General features: G+C 40.7%; 2 protein-coding genes across 2 annotated transcripts in view; one reads left to right on the top strand and one right to left on the bottom strand.

The window, feature by feature from the left end:
- FMN1 (formin 1) overlaps nucleotides 1-4,080 on the top strand; it is a 154,791-nt gene extending 150,711 nt beyond the window's left edge. Inside the window, exons 16-17 of the mRNA XM_018554194.1 lie at nucleotides 1,234-1,318; nucleotides 3,594-4,080. Of these exons, the coding sequence (XP_018409696.1) occupies nucleotides 1,234-1,318; nucleotides 3,594-3,638 (130 nt within the window). The 3' untranslated portion in view covers nucleotides 3,639-4,080. The remainder of the gene's footprint in view (nucleotides 1-1,233; nucleotides 1,319-3,593) is intronic.
- Nucleotides 4,081-17,223: 13,143 nt separating this feature from the next.
- GREM1 (gremlin 1, DAN family BMP antagonist) overlaps nucleotides 17,224-23,278 on the bottom strand; it is a 37,357-nt gene continuing 31,302 nt past the window's right edge. Inside the window, exon 2 of the mRNA XM_018554201.1 lies at nucleotides 17,224-18,201. Within this exon, the coding sequence (XP_018409703.1) occupies nucleotides 17,652-18,200 (549 nt within the window). The 5' untranslated portion in view covers nucleotide 18,201 and the 3' untranslated portion in view covers nucleotides 17,224-17,651. The remainder of the gene's footprint in view (nucleotides 18,202-23,278) is intronic.

The raw sequence follows: 23,278 nt of genomic DNA, 5'->3' as shown, positions 1-23,278 counted from the left end.
CTCTCTCTCTCTCTCTCTCTCTCTCTCTCTCTCTCTCTCGCTCTCTCGCTCTCTCTTACTTCCCTCTCTCTCTCTCTCTTACTTCCCTCTCTCTCCCTTTACTGACCAATTCTTTACTTCCTTCCCTGTGCTCCTTTCGTTAATTTTGTTAGCAGGTTACGATGTTCACAGGTTGAACTACTGTCACAATGAGGTAGCGGATTTAACTGATCATATGATGATTTGTAATATCAACACTATTTGAATTGGCCTCACTATGGTGGAATGTATCCCATACTGGATGTATCTCTTTCTCTCTGTGTATTTCTGTATTATTGTCATCCTTTTGTTAAAACAATACAAACTTGAATGGAAAGCATATCAGAATTTCAAAGAGGCCAACAAGTCTGTGCACAAGTTACAGGTGTACCAGACGGAAAATGAATTGCAGTGCCATTTTGTCTGTCATTTAGGGTAAGTCTCAAAAGTGAAGGCAAAAGGCGAAACTATACAAGCTGCAAGCTGTAATTGTATGGACTGGTGTTCATGGGCAAGTTGCTAAATTCTACCTTTTTAAAAATGACCACAGTACAAAAGCTGCATCTGTGAACCCCCTTTTCAGCAGAAATTGTATGCTGTGATCTTAGTGCAACTCCAACCAAAACTTTTCTGTTTAGTTTGCTATAGAAAATTTAAAGGTTAGACCACTGTAAAGTTTTCATTGTTCTCTTTGTATTTGTTTGGTAGACTTCTCCCTTCTGTGCCTGTCATTGGAAGTCTTGGATGTGACAATAAAACTCCAACTGGAACACAGTTAACATGCTGTTAAATAATGTGAGATGGTGTCATGAGCATAGGAAGTGAGGGGAAATAACAGAGAAAGGCAGGGCAAATCTCACTGGGGACACTGATGGCAATACAAAAGCTTACAAGTTCTGTATCATCAGTTAGGTCAGAGTTGTTGTTTAATGGATACCTGGAGCACTTGGTCTTCAATGGCTACTTTTCTCCATTAGATGTTGTATAAGCAAGCTATGGCTTGTAGTTTTGATTGACTCTGTAAACTATACATCATGCAAAGTCACAGTTGCATCGATGAACACAATCCTACAAATTCTGCCTGTGGAGGAGCAGTTAAAGCTAAACGTCTCTGTATATTTATGGTGTAGATAGCTAACGAGTTATTGGTGCAGATAACTCCATGGTGCATTACATCTGCAGTATGTCTTGAAACATTTACCTCTTACTTTTCAGGCTCCGTGGGGCTCAGGAGTCTTTAAACAAACTGACAGCAGAGAACAAAATAGAAACAAAGAAGATTAACCCTGCAACAAGTCTGGTAAATTTTATGAAAACATATTGTTTCTTTATGCTAATGATTAATAAGCTTTGACTTTTCTAATATCCTTTTAGCTGGTATACAAAAAAGTGGAAAAGCCAAATATGGAATACTGCTTAAATCTATAATACGGTTTAATATTTAGTATTCAGCTTGGTAAAACCTGCCTGGAGACCATTGATTTAAAGGTAGTACCGAAAACAATGAATGTGCCATAACAGCCACCTACAGTGTAAGGGTCACACATTAAACAATTAAAGGAACTTGATTTGTTGCGATGGGCAAACAGGTTTCCCTTAATGTTGTTTCTTGCTTCACACTGTTTATGCATACAGTTATCAGTAAGTAGTCAGATTTAGAAACTGTATATAATTGTCCAGCTTTTCATTGCACACAGACCTTCATTATTTGAAAAGCTACTGTGAATGACTACTGGGAACCCTTTGAAAACGTAATTGCCTGACAAACACTTCACTCAGCTAATGAGAAACAAACCGCTTCAAATAGCTGTCAAGATATGGGAATTTTTAAATACACAAAAACTTCCAATTGACTATATTTTCACAACAAGATTTTACACACACAGCTTGGTTACTTTTACTATTTCAGTCCGGTTTATATTGCTCTGGCCAAATATACAGCACTCTTACATCAAACATGCAGCAGTCCATATTCATTTCTTTGTCAGTAGACCATAGCTAGACATCACAGAGAAAATTCATGATAACTAGTCTAGTTAAACATTCAGATTGTAATTGCAACAAAGATCCAGAGGTATGGTTTTCTTCCCCTTTTTTTTCTCACTTTCTACGAGACTAGTAGTGGAAATGTATTCCATTTGATGTCATTAATATAGAGATGAGAGGGTTAGAAAAGTCCCCATCAGTCTGTGTACATGGATAGTTGAAAACGGTAAGAGGAAACTTGGCTATTCCCTTCCTATTACTCATGAGTCTTGCATGGGAGAAACAAGTCACTGAGACTGAAGTAGCAAACAAACAGTGGAGGAGTATGTAGGAGGAAATCTATTTTCTTTGTGATGTCTGACCTAGGTCTCCTACATTGTATATTCATACCTCACCCCTTTTGGTAGTTGAACATGTTGATGAAAATATTTCTAAAATTATCGTCTGGAAATTCTATTTCATTATCGTGGTAAGCCCTGCTTATCTCTTCTTATTCAGAGGAAAACGAATCCAAAAAGGGCAAAACAATGTGAATCATTGCTGCCTTTGGGCTGCACATTTTAATTGTTACCCCAGAGCAGTGGAAATTCCCAGGCTGTAATAAGCTGTCAAAGTATTGTGGAAAATGTATCTTCACCCTCAGACCGATGAAAGTGACTCTGATCCAGCCTGCATCGAAAGCAAGATGTCATTACACAGCCTTAATGAGAGATGTCTCTGTGTTATGTCTGGTGCAGCAGCCAGTCTCAGAAACAGGAGGTGGCTCGTGACCACTTTCACTGAGGTGCTAGGAACCAAGACATGTCTGTAACCTATTAGAGAAAGTTGCTTTTGCCCAACTGCTGTACTCCCTCAGGGTGGCCACAGTGACATCTGTCAAGCAGGTGATAAGCAGGAAATAAATACATTCCCTTTTCTACTCTTAAAACCTTTATGAAAAAAGAAGAATCTGAAATATTTCTAGAACTTATTCAGGGGAATGCACAAAACCTGTTTTATGGCAAAGGTTGTTTTCATGGTTCATCTTTTTCACTCTCCGTGTTCAGTCTTACTTTAGGCGATCAGGAATCAAATAATTTAAGTCTTACAGCAGAACTCTGGGCAAAATTGTTTTTAACCCTCACAGTGGGGCTCCCATCGCACTGCAAGGCTATTGGTGCTTTTTTTTGTCTAGGTTCTCATCCGGACCGTGGAATCAGCAGGCTGTTACACTGGTCCCTATAGCACTGGTCACAGGAGGTAACAGCAAGGCACAGCGATATAACCTGAGCCTCCAAGAAGGATCTATTTTTAAAGGTTTTTGTTTGAGCAATGGAGGGCTGGCAGGAAGGCGGACCTTACATTTTTGTTCATGCGCGGTTTACTATAAGGCAGCCCATTCATTTGAATGAGCTGCATAAAGTACCAGTATGGACAAAAAAAGTGCATGCACTATTTGTAGAAATTCACCCCACCTCAACAACCAGTATGTCACTTGGCACCCAGTAGTGATCACTGGCAGACAGTGATCTCCATAATTGTTTTCTGTTTTGACTGTATTTCCCATCACTGACGGTATGTTTTTTGTTTTTTTTGCTCTTGCTATACAGAAAGAGAGACTACGACAGAAAGAGGCAAGTGTCAGTGGCAATTAATCGCACCCAGCATAGCCAAAGAAATTAGTGTGTGTGGAGTGTGGCTTCTACAGTCAAAAGCATTGCTGCCAGATATACAGAGAAAAATCACAAACTGCTTGACAATGCTGGGAATCGGCAAATTACTTATGTAGCTGAAATCTCATATGAAGAGTTTCATGTAAATATACAGCTATATGGCCTATTTATTAGAGGGCTGAATTATTATTCTGTATATATGTTTAATGAAAGACAAAGCTTTAAGCCTGCAGATAGGTTTCCCACTTAATGTGGTGCTAAACAAACTGTAACAAAAGCTCCAGACTTTTAATAAACCTATCTGCAGCAATTATTTTATTTCTGTTACTTTTATAAAATGCACTTGTATATTGTTGTATAGTATATTTGAGATAAATATAAATCTATTTATGTACCTATACAGGATAAAAAAAGATCTATTATATATTGATAGTGACACTAAGTTCAGGAGTTAAATCTTAAAAGTGCATTCAAGTACCTTAACTCTTAACAAAAATGTATCTTATTTGTGTATCACTTGGATCTAGATCCTGAAATCATCTCTGAATTGGTGCGGACACTGTCCTTTCTTTTGGAGGGTGACTACTTTTGTTCCCCATGGTCCCTGTGTGGGTGTTGTAAAGTAGCCACTGCTCCAAGCTCACTCCCGTGATGGACTATAATCTCACGTTTAGTTTACTAATTGGTATTGAAATTGTAGTCCATCACAGGAGTGAGCTTGGAGTGGTGGCTTCTTTACAACACACACACGGAGACCATGGGGAACAAAAGTAGCCACCCTCCAGAAGGAAGGACCGTGTCAGCATGAATTCAGAGATGAACTACAGCCGAGTGATGCACAAATAAGATACATTTTGTTAATAGGATACTTGAATTCATTTCTGAGTTTAGTGTCACTTAAACTGAGCAGCTAAAAGCTTGCACTAGAGACCTGTATGGCATCTTTCACAAGGAGCTTTTTTGGAGTATTAAATGTCAGCTTGTGAGTCCCAAAAGGGTGCTCTGCACCAATCCAAATAGCATGTGAGGGTGATGCACTCCTTTTTTCTTTCTTTCTGTAAAGACATAAAGTGAAGACCCTCCTGTGCAAGAGAGCAACCAAAACAAATGTTTTGACCAGAGTGAGAAGGGGTTTAGTCCTCAGCCAGGTCATCATTGCGGGAGACCTTGGTGTTGACAATCTACCCCGCACATCTCTTTGGACAGCCATACAGGCTGTTTGTGTTTGACTTTTTTTGCCATGCTTCCTCTGCCATAACTTTTCTCTGCATATATGGGAATATATGGAGGGCTCATTTGGACCGTTAATAGTTTTGCTCCCAAGCAAAGCTTAGCCTGTCACAGCTGCGCCATGGATAGTGGGTCCCTGTCAGCGTCCTGGGCCCAGCAAGGATTTTGAGGATCTAACCTTTTCTCACTCCAGTGCAAACAGAAAAATCCTTTTTTGATTTAGTTGTTCTTCAAAAGATTACTTATGATCATGTTGGCAGCCTCATATTTTTGACATCTTTTAGGAAGAGTATACTCTCAAACGCCTGTTTAATAATATTGAAGCTTACATTTGAAAATATAAGTATGCGGTAGGTGAAAGTACTATATGTGCTGGGTTTTTTTTCTGTTTATTTTAGTCTGAAACGCTTGTGTGAAACGCTTGTGTGTATTGTATTTCATGGCACAATACAGACAAAAGCAGTTGAAGTAAATCAGTCTTAGCTTTGCGCATCGTTATTTGTGTTCTGCAGGTCTATGCAGCTGCCAATCTCTAGAATATACAATATTTGTTATCATTAATATTCTCAGAATGAAGTTCTCCATGTGGAGTATTTTGCTATTTAATAATACTATTCAATAAAATGCCTTTTTTTAAACTATTTAACCTGTATTTTGCCTGTCATTTACTGTATATCCTGGAAACTTCCTTTTTAAAGTGAAACCCAAGATTTATAGAGAACAAGAATCCCTTCTAAGTGAACTAGATACATTGTAAGGTTTTTTGAAACCTTTTTAGATTCCCTCGCATTTCTGTAGTGGAGGTGAGGATGTGGCCATTTTTAAGCGTAATTGTAGTTTTAAAAAGCATGCCACAAGTCCTCCTCCTGTGGTATTTGCAGCCTTATGTAGGAGGAACTCTGATTGCCTCTTAAAGTGCACATCAAACTAAAAACCTTTGTTGCTGTAGGAGAGTTTCCTTCTCTTTGGTTAAATGTCAGCAAGACAAAAAGTGATGCAGAACCCTGGGTAGCAGTAAAAATGTGACAGGGGTTTTAATCGGGTACCTTTCCCTCTCTATCCTATCCATAAGAAAAGTTTTTTTGCTGGACATACACTGTAAATAGCTGTCTATGCCTATCCTAAAACTTACTGCTAATTGGGTAACATCTGTCTTGGCATATCAGGATAAGACCTATAATAAGCAAAGGTTCAACATATTTTCTATGCAAAAGAAAATATGCCACCAAATCTGAAACATCTGATAGTTGGATGCCTGTAATATGATTTCAAGCTCCGTGTAGAGACATGCAAATAGTTTATTTTAGATAGCAAGGATACTAAGAAATTGAAGAGCCATTTATACAGTTGTGTGCAACTGTGATCAGTTTCACTAGTGCAACTGCTTTTTATAAGCCTAGTGGAACCGTGATCCAGGATACCCATTAAAGATACCAAAACTTCTTTTATGCAGCAAGTCAAAGGGACAAAACACAAATTCCCTATTCTTCTTTTGATAATGTTGATTACACAGCTTACACTTTTGTTTTTTGTATTGCATTGTGTAAGAACTTTTACACCTCAGAGTGGAGCATATTTTCTGATTTGTCAGCCAAAGTTCACATACACAAAATAACACTGTGCAGCTGCTGGATGCTTATTGAGCGAATCACAAAGACAGTACAGCAAGGGACAGTTGGTCATAGTGTAACATGTCAAAAACCTGTTGCCTTGTCTAGAGGTTTCACAGGAACAAGCAGTTATGGAGTGCAAATCATATTTTCTAAATCCATCTTGCAAAAGCTTTACTGCACTTGTAACTCTTGTAAAACACTGCTTTAGTCTACAACCGTTCCACCAGTCATCATCGTCATCATTATTATTATACAGGATTTATATAGCACCAACAGTTTGCACAGTGCTTTATTCATTTATTCATGATATTTAAAATATGATGAGTAGCAAAACTTTGCTACAGCAGCCCAGGCTATAAATTTAAGTTTCATTTTCATTCAATTCATATGTAGCTGCAGTGTTAAAATAATTAAAAACAGTATCCGCAGACTGGGCTCTGTAATTTAATAAATGTGGGTTTAGAGGAATTAAATTAAATCAGTCTTTGCCATAATTTGAAGGCTGTATGCAGAGTCATGAATGAATTCACTGTAAAGCAAAGTATAATTGAATTCAATTACCTAGGACTAGTATAAAACAAAGGTGCCATGGAATGTCAGAGGCTTCTGAGACAGGTGTTTTTCCTCAAAGCAGTTTTTTTTTTTTACCAGTACATATGTAGATGGGAAGATGGCAGGCATGATTCCCCCTAGAGAGGGCTGTTTAATAAATTATGGGCCCTGCATGACCTGTCCCATTCCTTGTGTTTGACCCTTGGCATGCATTGTCAGGGGTCCACATAATTTACCTCTGATGCTGCATATCAGCTGTCACTAAGTTGTGCTGGGAGTTGGATGTTTTTTTTAAGAAGGTAATTTTATCTTGTGTACACTGATCCAAGATGCCATTACATCATCATTCAGTGACAGTCATTGGTCCCACTGGTGACTGAGGAGAAAGATGCATTGTCTGCTCTATTCTAGACCATAGCATGTTTACTGCATGCTGTTAACTTAAAAGCAATGTACGTCTTACACTACTGCATATGTGTTTATACATGTGGTTTGCCAAAACATATTCAGGCAAAATATTCTATTGTATTGGCAGATTTAAATTTCTGAAACTTCGAATAAGGTTACACAGGCCCCTGTACCTGTGACATTACAACCTATATCAGTAAAAACAATACATAGCCAATAAAAATGTTTTCTAAAATGTTTCTGCCTCCTACTAGCAAATTACTCAAAACAGAACTAGTCAAGACAAATAAACAGAATAGTTATGTAAACGTTTGTTTATGTAATTTTAAGTTATCAATTCTTAAATCTGCAGCTTTATTTCTTCTTATCTTGTGGCCATTCTGTCATGAAGGTTCTTGTTTGGGCTCTTCCTGCTGTGGGTGGCAATTTATATCCTAATTTTATTTCCATGCTGTCATCTTGTTGCACACACTTCTCTGTGGCTGTGCCGACAAATATTGTATATTCCGCTGCTGAATATGTATACGAATGAATGCTTCCTATAAAAAAATAAAATGGATACAATCCGGGATCAGATCGCCACTGTGCAGTCACCTTCCCCAATTCATGTTCCAAACCCACCAACACACTTGTTACTCTCCTTTTGACCCTGTCACCACAGAGGAGGCTACACAGCTTCTCTCTGACACCCACCTCACCGCATGCCCTGGTCACCCCAATACCCAAAAAACCACCAATGGACCCTACCGACCTCAACAATCTCAGACCAATCTCCTTACTCCCATTCACCTCCATACTCATAGAACGCCTTATCTACAACTGCCTGAGCCGCGACCTCGCTGATAACAACCTTCTCGATCCCTTACAGTCAGGCTTTCGCCCCCTACACGCTACTGAAACCGCCCTCCTAAAACTCACTAATGACTTACTAACAGTTAAAACAATGGCCACTACTCCTTACTCTTCCTATTAGACCTTTCTGCTGCTTTTGACACTGGACCACCTGCTCCTCCTCAAAAAACTCCACTCGCTTGGCCTACAAGACTCTGCTCTCATGGTTCTCCTACCTATCTAAACGCTCCTTTAGTGTCACCTAGAAATCTAACTCCTCCCCTCCTCTTCCTTTCTCTGTAGGGGTCCCCTAAGGCTCTGTCCTTGGACCCCTTCTCTATCTACACCTCCTCCCTTGGTCAGTTAATAACATCACATGGCTTCTCCTAACCGTCCCCCCCGCTCTTCAAAAGACCTCCTGCTTTCCAGCTCCCTCATCAACTCCTCCCATGCTCGCCTCCAGGACTTCACTAGATTCTCTCCCATCCATTGGAACTTTCTACTCCAACCTGTCCGTCTATCTCACACACTGACTACCTTTAGGCGATCCCTTAAAGTGACATTAAACCCTCAGATTGTTTTTAACATAAACCAATACTATAATGTGCGCCTTACTGTAATCCATAGTAGTTTCCCTTCTCTTTGCTGCTCTTCCTTTTAAATCCTCATGTCTTCTCATGCTTGGGGAGAACTTCCCTTTGCAGCTGAGTGCCTCTTCCTGTAGTGCTGGCTCAGGTTGCAAACCTACACACAGACACCATGTATCCATTCCAGAGACAAGGCAGTCTGCTGCAAAACAGAAGTTCTGCCCAGCATGAGAACAGATACAGATTTAAAAGGAAGAGCAGCAAAGAGAAGGGAAACAACCATGGATTACAGTAAGGCACACATTACAGTATTGTTTTATGTTAAAAAATCTGAGGGTTTAATGTCACTTTAAGACTCATCTCTTCAGGGAAGCCTATCCCACCTCAACCTAGCCACTGAACTATCACTTTCTCAAAGAATTCATCCCCACACAGCTACCTCCTCATGTATCACTTGCTCCTCCCTGTTAGATTGTAAGCCCTCACGGACAGGGCCCTCACCATCTTGTCTTGAATTGTATTGTGATTGTAATGTCTTCCTTATATTGGAAAGCGCTGTGCAAACTGTTGGTGCTATATAAATCCTGTATTATAATAATATAAGGAAGCTGGTTTACAGCAATGAGGGTACAGCTCATGTTTGAGCAAGTGCATGTAGCCAGGAAATTGACTGAAAGTGGCTGGAGAAGATCAGCAGTTCTGAGATGCAAAACAGTTTTGAAAAAGTGAAAAACTGCCTTTTTGTTTATGATGCACAAGTGCTTTAACAACCTAAATAGCATCCAGTTAGGGTTTAGATACACTTTAGATAGCAGTTGCCCTATCTTGCTGGTTTTCCTTTGGCAAAACTAGAAACCCTCTATGCATCCCTACCGTGTTTGGGGAAATAGATAATTTGGACATTTGTGAAAACCTTGCTCAATCACGATTGTTATGCCATGAGATAAGTATCACAAGGAGCTACCTGCTTGCATCTCGATCCTCCCTACATTCCACTTCCACTCTCTAATTAACTAAGTGTGTGCCCTGATCAGTGGACATGCCTGCATATGGTAGACTGAGTTCACGCAATGTAGCCTGAACAGCCATGGAGGGATACTATATGGGGAAACTGTCAACCTTTACATAGATCAGCAACACCAATGGCAGCCCCTTTGATCTGTTCAAAACTAACAAAATGGGAAAGGTGCACATGGGCAGAACAATATAATAAACATTACTAAGGTTGTCCCCAGCACACTTTTTGTTAACTAGCCAGCAAAAAAAATAACATCTTTCAACTACTCTGAATATAAACAGAAACCGTACAGTACAGGACATAGGGCTTTAGTCATTACCATGGGTTGTATGCAGCTACCTTCTGGTGATTGTCTACTGTCAAACAGAGTTTTTGGATTAGCCCATATACCTCCTCCCACTTAAGCCTCAGTTTTTTGCTAGTGTCCATAGGTGAACTTCTCTCTCTAGGGAGAAAATAAGGTTTTCTACCTTTTTAAATTTCACAGGCCAGCCTGCAACATTGCCTAGGGCACTTGATCCTGTTTTTAGTGCTCACCTTGGTGCCTTTATGCAGCATCTTTGAGTCAGCTGCAGGGTAAGACAAAGGTCTAGGACCGTAATCTAGCATTTTGCCCGCCAATACCCTATAAAGGTTTTCCTTTAAAAAATGGGCAGTTCCTGTTGTGCATTCTGCCGTTTCCTGTTCCAATCAGGTCTCCAAGTCTAAACCAGATGCCCAATTTTACTGTAAAGCCTAACAAATAAGGCTTAAAGCCGACCTCCCAATAATGAGGCTGCCAGTCAGCCTTTGCAGCCACCTGGACCTAGGACACCCCAGATGTACAAGTCATCTTCAGGGGCTACTAAATAGTTTTGCACTCTGCCTCATGCCTTCAAATTTGCCCTTCTCTTCCCAAAGGTTAAAAGTTCTGTATACTACTCTACATCAGTTACTCTCCCTGGGGTCATTGTACCTGTACCAGCCTAGAAAAAGTTTTACGGGTCCTACTCAAACCTGGTTAGGTTTCCCAAGGCAAATGGATTTGCACTATCTTGGATATAAAAATGTTCAACAATTTCCTTTGGGACCAGAAATTTTGCATGGAATCAGCCAGGTCTCTTAATTGCTTCATTTCGTTAAGGGGAGTCCCTAGCCTCTGTGGACATAGAGGATGGTTATTTGCACATTGCCATCTTCATGCCACATCAATGTGTCTTGAATTTTGCTTCGGTTTAGCCTGGCCTTATCTGTCGACGCCCAGCAGCCTACCTCTAAACAGGCTTATCAACAGTGCAGACTCGACAAAGCTTAGGATGGATCATCAACTTCTAGAAATCTCTACTGGATGTGTCTAAGCACCTGGAGTACCTGGGCCTAGTCCTGGTGTCAGGATGGCATCAAGAGACCATGTGCACCAGAACAAAAGTCATTTCCAGCAGGCTGCATGTGCATGCAATTTTGCGCAAGCTTGCTCATTTTCACAAGCACACTAATCCATATGGCAGGTTGTACGAAAGCATGCGCGTGTAGGTGCATGGATGTTCATGCCAATTTCCAGACTTGGCACCACACGGCCTATATAAGTTACACTGCTGAGCTAGGAAGTTGTTGGATGGTCTTGAGCTGTTACTCTGCTACTTGAAGCCTGGACCAGTTTCTGATCTGCTTTCCCATTGCTGACCTGGCCTGCCCTTGAACTGGTATCTGCGCTGCATCAATGCTATTGACCTCAGCTAGTTCTTGACCATGGTTTGTGTTTGCTCATTCCTGGTGCAACCTTAGCTAGTTCCTGGCCATGAATTGTCTCTGCTTGTTCCTGGTGTGATACTGGCTAGTTCCTCATTGCTGCTCTTCTATGTGGACTTTCTAGTGTGACCTCGGCCTGCCTCCTGACCACCACTCTGTCTCTGCCTATCTCTCTCCTTGGCTACTGATCACTTTGTCCAGACCATGCTTCGAGTCAAGTGTCCTGGTCAGCAGCTTTCGGGTCTACTTCTCCTAGTGACCCATATTGTCACTCTGTGTAAGCACTTCACAGCCAACCTGTCCCCAGATCTCAGCTTCTGAGAACTGGACTCATGTCATTCTTTGCCCTCTCACTCCCTGTGCTCCCCTCCAGCAGAGTCTGGACCAGAGGTAAAAGTGAAGTAAACAAATAAAAAACTGCTGGTTCCAAGGAGTTGAATGATGAGACCAGTGAGGAGGAGGGGATACAGGTGGATGCGCTGTTGCCATCAGAGTATTCTGCAGTGATTCAAGCCTTGTCCTCCTCGGTGTGGCCTCATTACACTCTTCCTCGCTTGACGTGATGTATCCCAAGCCTCTAAAACCCCTGTGAGACTTCCCTCGCTGTCACTAGAGGCCACAGATGTAGCAGAAGAATGTTGTGCTTTGTCACACTGGAACAGGAAGGAAACTGCACATCTGGATTGTATGGAAGATAAGGTAAATTGTAATGGATAGCAGGAGGCTAAAGAGAAAAAAACATTTATCCACCAAGGTAAGAGCGCACATTGGCTGCAAAATATAGATTTTTATGTTTAGGGTTAAAATATATTTTAATTGGCTATTTTGTACCTGTGATGAGAGTAAATGATGCAACATGTAAACTAATGATGTCACATGTGAAGAGTGGGCCTTAGCTGTTCTTTTCAAATGTTTGGTTAACACAACACTTATATTTTTAACTTGTAAAAAAGCACAGTATTTATGGCACACAGATGTAAATATGCCAAGCGTCACTTTTAATAAAAACCTGTTCTCATGTGTCTGCAGCTTCATGCTGTTTGTTTTTATGAGGTTCTAAATTTCCTCCCCTTAATATACTGCTTCATCACAGAAGTAGGAAGACTTCTAAGGCTTGGGAAGAGAGTTATGTAGCGATCAGGCCTCTGACAGTTCAAATATTGCAAAATCCCTCAGTTGGCAGAGCTGTAAGATGTTTTAACTGCCAAGCACTGACATCCTGGGGTCAGCAGGGTTAAAAACACTACGATGTGCAAAATCTTGCCTTGGCTTTGCTAAAATGTTTGATTCTGTTATTGAGGCCCCATTCACACCAGATCCATTGCGTTGCGATGTGTTTTTCAATGGATGCTAACGCAAGGGCACCAATAAAGGAATGGGTGTGAATGGGACCAGATCAGACTGGTGTGATCTGTTCCATTGCAGTGCGATGAAAAAAAAGTAGAGCATGCTCTACTTTTTTTCAGCACAACTTAGCGGAACAAAAACAGTTGCAATCGCAATGGAATGGAAGTAAAAGTACATGTTTGTCCCCTCAGGACATGTTAAAGATTGGCAAAAAAAAAAAAAAATTGGGGGAAAAAAAGAACAATGTAACAGGAGTTAACGAACCTTCCGCTGACTTGCAATTTCCTGCCGATTTTGCTGTGAACAGTCCCTAAAGGAGGACTACTGACAAAACACAGCATTGAGTAGAAAGTATGCTTGAATTTACCTGAATATACATGAACATTTTTATTATAAAACTGTTTTGCAGTAGATAAGTTATTCAGGCTGTCCAAGCAAAGGAGGTTTGAACTAGAAAAAAAAAATCTGTGTACCATGTTGCTTTGCAAACCTTTTAGTTTGCTATGTGTAAGCTTTGTTGTCATTCAGTATGATGAAAAGAAGTCGGTGGTTTCTTGAATAAAAGACCATATTTGAAACAACTCAACTACTGGGCTACTTTAAAAATGTACCACTTAAAAGAAAAGTGCAACACAGTGGCATAGTGGTTAGTGCCTCTGCCTTGAATCACTGGGGGTCCCTGGTTCGAATCGCGGCCAGGTCACTATCTGCAAGGAGTTTGCATGTTCTCCCTGTGCTTGCGTGTGTTTTCTCCGGGTACTCCGGTTTCCTCCCACACTCCAAAGACATGCTGGTAGATTATTGGCTCCTCTCTAAGTTGGCCCTCTATGCATGTGAGATGGGGACCTTAGATTGTAAGCTCCTTCAGGGTAGGGACTGATGTGAATGTGCAACTATGTAAAGCGCTGCGTAAATTGTCTACGCTATATAAATACCTGTAATAATAACTGTGTTAACTGGATGCTTTCTAATTATATCATTTTGAAAAGTTTTACATATCAAAGTTTATTTAACCTCAATAAAACAAACCTTTAATATATTGCAACTTACAAGTCCTTAAAGGAGGTGACTGCATTATTTTTCTTTCAGGTTTCGTTTATTTTCACCTGGTAATCCTGTGAATTACATGCTTCCTGTCCCTGGGTGGCTATATTGTATATAGGAAGGGAGCCATAGTTGTTACCCAAACATGTCTAACACTCAATCTCCATTACAAGAAGGTTGGGGACATTTGTAGTTTACAGAAGAGAGTTTGGAAGGAAGATAACATTGTTTGGGATTTTAGTTCAGCTCACGGGAAGCGACAAGGACATTGCATTTTTGGCAAGATTAATGTGTATTTTCTGTGCTTGCCTAAAATTGTTCTTGGCCTAAAAAAAAAGTAATGCAGTCACCACATCTAAGGACCTGTAAGCTGCAAAATACTGCATTTCTGGCCTGGAGTTTAATACGTTTTTTAAAGGAAGTCAGAGACAGAGGTTGCAATTGCTTCCCTTCTGAAAATGTTAATTGTCTGTCGTTGGCTTCTAAATCTGGAGTCATTGACCTGGAACAAGCATATAAATCAAGAAAGCTATTAGATGAGCATAATAGCCAGGGCACTAGCATTTTCAGAAGGCAAAGTCATTAAAGGGACCCTATATCCTTCTCTCCTGAATGCATCACGTTCCAGATTTTCCTTAAAGTGACACTAAACTAAGGAATTAAATCTTAAAAATGCATTCAAGTACCTTAACTATTAACACGAATGGTATCTTATTTGTGTATCACTCAGCTGTAGATCCTCAAATCATCTCTGAATTCATGCTGACCTTGTCCTTCCTTCTGGAGGGTGGCTACTTTTGTTTCCCATGGTCCCTGTGTTTGTTGTAAAGAAGCCACCGCTCGAAGCTCACTTCTGTGATGGACTACAATGTCAATACAAATTATAAAACTAAAAAGGGATGCACCGATACCAGTTTTTAGATACCAAGTACTAGTACCAATATTTTGCTTTCGGTACTCGCCGATACTAAGTGTCAATACCGGTGCTTCCGCTAGCATGGAGCTGGCCTCCCGAGCGATCAAGAAGCCAGGCGGCGCCGGCTCGATTGTGATTGGCCGGGAAACCCGCATCAAGCCGGCTTCTCGGCCAATCAGGAAGCCGGGCGGCGAGTAATCTATCCTGATTGGCTGGGAAGCCGGATCCATGCTGATTGGCTACAGCACTCCCCTGCAGCACTGCCGGTCAGAGGAAATCTTCCTCTGACTGGAAGGTCCAGTATCGGAAGGTATAGGAGCAAATACTCGGTGTCTGGTCCGGTACATCCGTAAAACTTAACATGAGATTGGAGTGGTGGCTACTTTACAACACTCACAGGGACTATGGAGAAGGACCAATAGGGTGAATCTCCCACCCAGACAACAATATAGGCTTGACAGATGTTTTAATCTTTTCATATTCTAGCCACAATTAAATACAAAACATTTTGGTTTAAAAGCAATTTTTAAGTGATCGTGTCTTCCATGTACCAAATCATGTGTTCCATGTTCTTGAGCTGTATTGTTTAGAGGCATGCAATTATATTCTGTAAGTTCCATGGTAGATATATAGATATAGTCCACCTGCCTTTGTATGTCCAGCATTGAATACATTTGCAGTTTGAAAGGCAGCGGTCATGTGAAATCCTACTCAGTCTCGCTTTTGATTTGTCCTTTGAGTTAGAGTATGAAATCGGAGACACCTTTGCCTGTTGCCTTCAGGCATTTTTTCCCTCTGTGGTCCCTCCTCGTGCGGCCAGCGCGCTGGGTAACAAATTTAAAACTCATCAGTGTGCCAGAATCAAAGGCACAATAAATTGTAAACCAATCTTATTGTCTGAGCCCTGACGTGTTGTTCAGATCAAAGGGAACACATCTGGCCAGGCCGAGTGGGGAGCTTGAGAAGAGGCCAATAAAACAACTTCATCTTCTTTAGGAGATGCCTAAATCTGGCCTACACTGGTAGATCTTTTAACAGTCAACGGTTATGGTACACACAGTGGTATGTAATCTTACAAGTACCATAGTCTAATGCTTTGGGATTACAGCACATAAAACAGATTAACTTTATAGATTGTAGTATAAATGTTTTGCTGTGTAATGCTCAGGCAAAGGAACTCTTCATACATCACTCAGAATACTAAACAGGTACTAGAGCTTTGGTTGCCTGTACAGACATCTTGGGCATGTTGCTTGGTCAAGCTGATAAGAAAAGGCAGCAATCTGCGTCTACCAATCAGGAGCAACAGTCTACAAACCAGGCAAAAATCATTATCAGACATTGCTAGTGTCACTGTATTTGCAGCCACTTAGTTTGCACTCATTTTACCTGATCTCAGCTACTTGGTAGCCACTCTGGCCCATCTAAGACAAACGTTAAAACACAATCAGAGGTGGGCTTTCTGAGCACCTATAACAAAGTCTACAATTCTACAGGCCAGGGATTCCCTACTCCACCCATCAAATCTTTAAGCTCATCTCTAAAATAGAATAAAATAAATCTGTTTCTTTCAGCACAAAGATGTCGGGGATCTTGGGGACTTGCATGCCTTTGGCTCCTGTTAATGCATTTTTCAGAGTTTAAGAGTCCAGTTGCAGTACATTTAATGCACGCACATTACATGAATTTTAATGTGCGTTACATTAAGGTAGCCCATTCATCTGGTGTACTAGCCCTAAACAACTGCATCTGTTTTTACGTTGCAGTCCAAATTACCTTGGTAAACGTTCAATGAAATTATAATTAAATCCATTTAGCAAAACACAGCCAATATTTGTTTCCAATGTTCTAAAACTATTGATGTTAAAAGTGAATGGGTAATCAAATAAGAAGTATTTTATTTAACTTTTAGGCCACTGCCTTAGCAGAAATGACAATATAGCGCCACTCATCATAACAGCATGGGTCAGCCATGATACCAGATTTCACCTTTGGTTAAAAGCCAAATCCAAATAAAACAGTAGCAAATTTCTTGTTAAATGTTTCATGATCATAAAATTGGGACATTTGAAATGTTTGTACAAGAATACATTGGTAATAAACATTTAAAGTCAGTTGATTCCGCCATATTCTTTTTTTTTTTTGGTTTTTTTTTTCAAAAAGCCACTTCTTGAGTACAGTAATGTTATGAAGTTATAAAGTATCTAATTATACATCCATGTCTGTTTCCGTGCATTGTCATAAAGATATATTTTAGCTTAAAGATGAAGCAATACCATCAAATTTTATTAGATGTAATGTAATTATGCCTCAATATATGGTTTTATTTGAAAAAATGTCACTGGTTTATCCATACAGTACTTCATTCAGAAACTATCTTTGACAGATTAAACCAGTTCAGTCCCTTTGGCCCTCTTAGGTGCGTCACAAACATGTAAGTGTGAATAAATAATATATACACAATGTATACATGGCAATTTGCACTAAGGGGCTTGTATACTCCAAATAAGGGTGCACTTTGTGCATTACAAGGGTATTTAGTTCTCAGTCTGTAGCAAGGAGGATATTTCCCATAGCAGAGTAACAGGTTTAAGTAGCACTGAGACCAGCTGTTTAAACAGATGTCCATAGTTTGATAAAAACGACACATTCTCCACAAATACAGGCCACAGCATTTTTACAGTCAGTGTTGTCCCAAGTGTTGGAGAAACCAGGTCATATCTAGTCCAGATCTATGGAGATACAGCGACACTGCTTGACACGTGTAATTCTTTTTTTCTTTATGGGCGGTTGTAATTCCGGGCAGTTGAGTGTGACCACCATATTGGTGAATTTTTTAGGCTTACAGAAAGAGCAGGATTGAAAGGATCCCTCCTCCCGGCGAATGTGCCTCGGGATGTAAAAAGAATTACATTGCCCATAGCAGAATCGGTTGAGGATAGTACGTTTGTTACATCCCTCCTCATGAATAGTTTGCTTGAGTGGCTGTGTCTTGCACCAGTCCCTCTTCAGATACTTTCTCTCAGTAACATGCAGAGCTTCCTGACTGGATTCTAGCACCTCTTCAGCCAATAGAGTTTGTCCTTTTCCTTTGCCTCCATTTCGACTACCTGGATGTGTCTGACTCTGTTCAGAGTCATTTGCCTGCCCTTTGTCTGGTGGAGGAATGGCTCCTTGGGATCCACGAACCTTTTTATTCCCTTCAATATTAGGTATTAAGAGCCCAAAGAGAAGGAACATTGGTCCCACTGCATAAACCAAACGATTCATCCTAGGAGAAAGGAAATGTAGTTATTTTACATTGTTAATATAACAAATGAAGCAGAAAAACTTCAGTACTATATATGCATCTTTAGTTGGCAGGTGAAGACCAATGTTTTAGTTGTAAAAAGCACCACTTATGGTAAAATATGTATGCTCATCTAAATGGCATTGACTTGACTGAGATATGCTTAAAATGGCTGATAACACAGAAGAATAAGAAATAAGCAATCTTTACTGCTGTTTCAGGCACCTCAAATTCTGAACAGGAATGAGTACTTTTACAAAGATATTTGGGAATATACTCACTAGGTCTGCTATGTAAAGTAACACGATTAGCATGTGTAGAAAACTACTCGGGTACATTTAGACAAATGATTGTTGCAGTTCTGTTGATTTTGGCAGTAACTGATTTAACTCACCCAGGGCCGTCTTTACCGCAGGGCATAAGGGGCACTTGCCCAGGGCCCCATAACGTACAGGGGCCCACAGCAGCTGTCCCTTTCACACCCAGCGGCAAACAGAAAATGGGCTGTGCGTTTGAGCAGGTGGGGAGACAGAACGGACATCCGTTCTCAGTAGCAGCCAGCCTGTGAAGTGACTGTGTGTGTGTGTCTCCTGCTGTGATCTCCTCCCCCGATGCCTGTCATACAATTAGATTTAAATAAAAATCGTATTGCATGATTTATCAAGTAGTATAGAACAAATGTACCAATCAGTGGTGGAACTATCGCCATTGCGACCCAGGAGGCAGCTATGGGGCCCGGGGCACAGGGGGGCCCAGCAAGGACGAGGAACAAAGGGGTCCCCCTGATGCCGTGCGGGCTGCCTGGGTCCTTATGGCATCGAACGCTGCTGGCTGCTGACTGCTGGCAGAGGGCACCTCCCTGAAATTGCTTCCTTCAGGTTGGCATCCCTGCTATACACACAGACATATATTGTTGTTAGTTTTGGGGGAAGGTGATGTAGATGGATACGGGGGGTCTGGGTCAGGAAGTGGGGGGCAGGTAATGGAGGTGAGCGGGTTGTGGGGGCCCATCAGCAAAATCATGCCCAGGGTCCACTTAATATTAAAGACGGCCCTGAATTCACCCTAGACTCAATCCACAATCTTGGGGGAATTTTGGAACTAAGCAGCAAAACTGATGATCATGTAATATATTACCATAGGTGTTGTGAGATTTTTTTTCAGTGGGAAGTTACAGTAAAAGGTGCAAAGTTACATCATTAGGTTTGAGGTCAAAGTCCAATACAGTTTAGAAGTTCTCCCATTACTAAATATGAGAGGATCTGTCCCTCTGTTTCACTGTATCTTTCCAGATTTAATTAGAAAAGGAAGACAGTGCTGTACAGTGTTCCTGATTGGTGAATGGATTTGTGCAACCATTTGGAAAACCGATTTTGTCCCTTCGTTTTGTTTATTAGGACATGTAAGTAAAAGTAATCCTTATACGAGAATAGTTTTTAAGGAGAACAAAGGAATAGCTGTTGCTAAACGTCTCCATTAAGCACAAAGTACCATGAAAGACTTCTTAATCTTACAGATGAGAAAATGAAGATTGTGAAACAGTCCCCTTATCCACTTAACATCGCTAACATATGTCTGCTACATTTGAAATCATTTTATGAAGATTAACAAGCCATCTGTATAAGCGTGTTAATAATTTTAATTGCTCTCCTGGATCTAACAACTAAAGGACCAATTTACATGTTTAAAGACCACAGGAAAGAATATAAAAGGTTTCTTTGGATCCATTTATACAATTAGGTTAAGTCTATAAGTGTTAGAGCCACTTTCAGCAACCAACTGTCTATATACATGTCAGTTTGCTGACTGATCCCTTATGCAGATACAGCTTTTCATGCTGTAGCTGTTGTATTCATGGGTTGCATGAATAGGACAAGGGTAACGTACTTACCCATAATGTCTAAAGAAGCATTCCATGCAAATGTGGAAATCATATGCTGTAAAGGAAGTGCTTAAATCTAGGCAATTTGACCCAAGCATATGATGAAATATGTATAAAAACAGTAAATCCAATCCAAGATGGCCGTGGGTAGACATGCACGTTTGAGAGCACGCTGAGAGCTCCGGCGTCTAACCCAGGAGAATGCTAATCAGTAGATAAGAGACGAAGGAGGATCAGCTCTGACAGCCCTGCATAGCCCCAGCTAACAAGGAATTAACAACGAAACTGAAACTAAACTGATAGGAGAGACAGAAGACTCTGCAATGGAGGTGGTGGGGGACAAGAGAGGGAGAGGAGAAGGCTGCCAGTAAGACAAACTACAGGAGATAAGTAACTGTCGAATGGAGGGGATTGAGTCCTCAGTGGGTCAGTGTTTTGCAATAATACCAGAAATGCAAATGATTCTACAACAGCAACAGGATACTATGTAGCTACTACGTTCACAGAGCGATGACCTGGAAGACCGCAGTAGGCGGAACAATATCCAGGAATATTACCAGAGGAACGGAATACCAGAGGTTGTTGAGGGGGAAAAACTCAAGATGGTGGTCCTGGAAATATTGAACAAACTGTTGGGGAAATTGGAACTCAAAGATATGGAGATAGACAGGCTGCATAGGATTCCAGGTATCCGTAAGTCGAATGCTATCTACCCAAGAGATGTGCTGTGTAGGATACACTTCTATAGTTTGAAGGAGATAATAATGCTTAAAGCGCAGAAGTACGGGACACTGGATTATGAAGGAGCCAATATAGAAATTTTTCCTGACCTCTCCAAGCGTACATTAGATAAACGAAGGGCCCTGAGACCTTTGACCAAAATCCTAAGGGAAAAAAATATAAAATATAGATGGGGCTTCCCATTTTGTTTATTGGTACAAAAGGACGATAAAAAAAAATCGAGTTTTGCACCCCGGCGGATTTAGACTCGTTTGTGAAAAGATTGGATATCGAGATGGTAAAGTTGGGACAATGGCCCGATCCACCAATAGGTGCACTCACGAAGATACGGTATCAAGATCAATGGACAAAGGTCCCTCCTAAGAGGGGATGTTAGTGGGAGATGTGGACTGGGGGTTGGGGGAGGGGGGAGATGGGATGAGAGAGAGTATACGTGTGTGTATATATATATATATATGTATATATCTGTATATGCATATATGTAGGTAATGTTGTCCCTTTTTTGGGGGGGGAGGGGGAGTTTGGGGTTGGGTCCAATCACTAAGATTATATAACACTGGGGTCGGAAAGGGAAAGGATTTATGATTAGTAATTTGCACTATGGTCTATGTTATGGGGTAATACATATACATAAACATTTAAATTATAGCTGGTACAATTGTTAAGTGATACACCTTCAATTTCACTATTGAAGTTGAAGCTTGGGACCTTGGGTCCTCCACATTAGAGTATAGAAGGGGGGGCGGAGGGTCCATAAAGGTTTACACAAGGCTTGAGCATATATTAGTTATCCAGGGTTTAGGGTGTGCTAGGGAGGCTTTTTGTGCACTAGAGAAAATGTAAATATGTGGGAACCGTCCCAATGGATGTGAGAAATATAGTTTTGGGATGAATACTTGCGTGATTTTAATAATGATGGTGATAATTGACAACAATAATAATAATACTATTAATAATAACAACTGATGCTTGAAATGGGGGTGGGGATTAAAAATTGAGTAGTGCACTGAAGAACACATAGAAAGACACATTAAGGGGAAGTATGCAGTATCAGTGAGAAGGGGGATAGTGTTGGGGTTTATTGGGAAGGGGAAAAAAGAAAAAAGGGGGAAAAAATGACTATTTTTCTTGTGTGCGTCTTTTTTTGTTTGTGCGTTTTTTTTTGTTTTTTTTTTATATCTCTCTCTCTTTCTTTCTCTCTCTCTCCTGATCTTCTCCCCTCTCTCTTCCCTTATCTTTTGCTTTCTTATCCTTTTTTGTCTTCTTTTTAAATATATTAATGAGTTGCTTTCTCTCCTGGGTTGGTCTTTGGAAAGGCCATCACATATCCCCGCTATAGGCAATGAACCCCAGCAGGTACCCTCCTAAGGGGGTTGCTGAGGTACAAGGGTCGGGAATTTTTTCTGATAAGCCTAAAGGGGATAATTGTTTGTATAGGTTTTTTTTTTTTGGTTTTGGTTTTTTTCTGTTGGTGTTCTTTATTTATATTTTTGTATTGTTTTGTTGGTCCTCTTTGTCTTTTCTTCCTTCTTTCTTAGTTTATTCTTTGATCCGCAAGGGTGGTTCACCCTATATTCTGCTATGGTCCAACATCTGGAAACCTGCTCATCTTGGGGAGTGGTGAGCTATACCTGTGCTGCCTTATTTTGTGCTTTGACCTTAAACTGGGGTTATGATGACTACACATAGACCATTGATATTTGCTTCCCACAATGTTCTTGGTCTAAACTCTCCAGCGAAGAGAAAAATGGCATTTCAATATTACCACTCTCAGCGAGTGGACCTTCTCTTCCTTCAGGAAACTAATTTCCCGATATCTTATCAACCTGCCTTTCTCAACAAATACTATCCTCAGTTTTTCCTGAGCAATGCCTCTGACAAGACTAGAGGGGTTGCCATTTGCCTTGCTAAAAATGTCTCATTTCGCTTGTTGCTGGAGATAGGAGACCCCGAGGGACGATATTTATTATTGAAAGGATATTTAAACGACACCTTAGTTACACCCTTGTCCTATTATGCCCCCAACTCGGCCCAGGTTTCGTTTTTCACTTCTATGCTAAAAACCTTACTACCTAATTTTGAAGGCGAAGTGATCTGTGCAGGAGATTCTAATCTTGCCCTGGACAGTAATTTGGATAGGTATTATACTGGAGGATATAGACCTAGACATCCCCAGAAAGCTGGTTCGCGCCTCACAAAATTTCTGTATTCTCATTCTCTAATAGACATATGGAGGGAAATGAACCCTGTGGTGAAAGACTACACGCATTTTTCCTCAGCACATCATAGTTATGCTAGGATAGATCACTTCTTTGTCTCCGCTTCTCTTGTGCCTCTGGTTGCCTCCTCCACCATTAGGGAGACGGCATGGTCAGACCACTCTTTGGTGTTGATGGGACTCACTACACTATCACTAGCTGCTAAACCTTTTTGTTG

This window comes from Nanorana parkeri, unplaced genomic scaffold (genome assembly GCF_000935625.1).
Source record: "Nanorana parkeri isolate BGI_ZX_2015 unplaced genomic scaffold, ASM93562v1 scaffold146, whole genome shotgun sequence".
In the NCBI taxonomy this organism is placed as follows: Eukaryota; Metazoa; Chordata; class Amphibia; order Anura; family Dicroglossidae; genus Nanorana; species Nanorana parkeri.
This window is presented reverse-complemented; position numbering and strand designations above follow the sequence as displayed.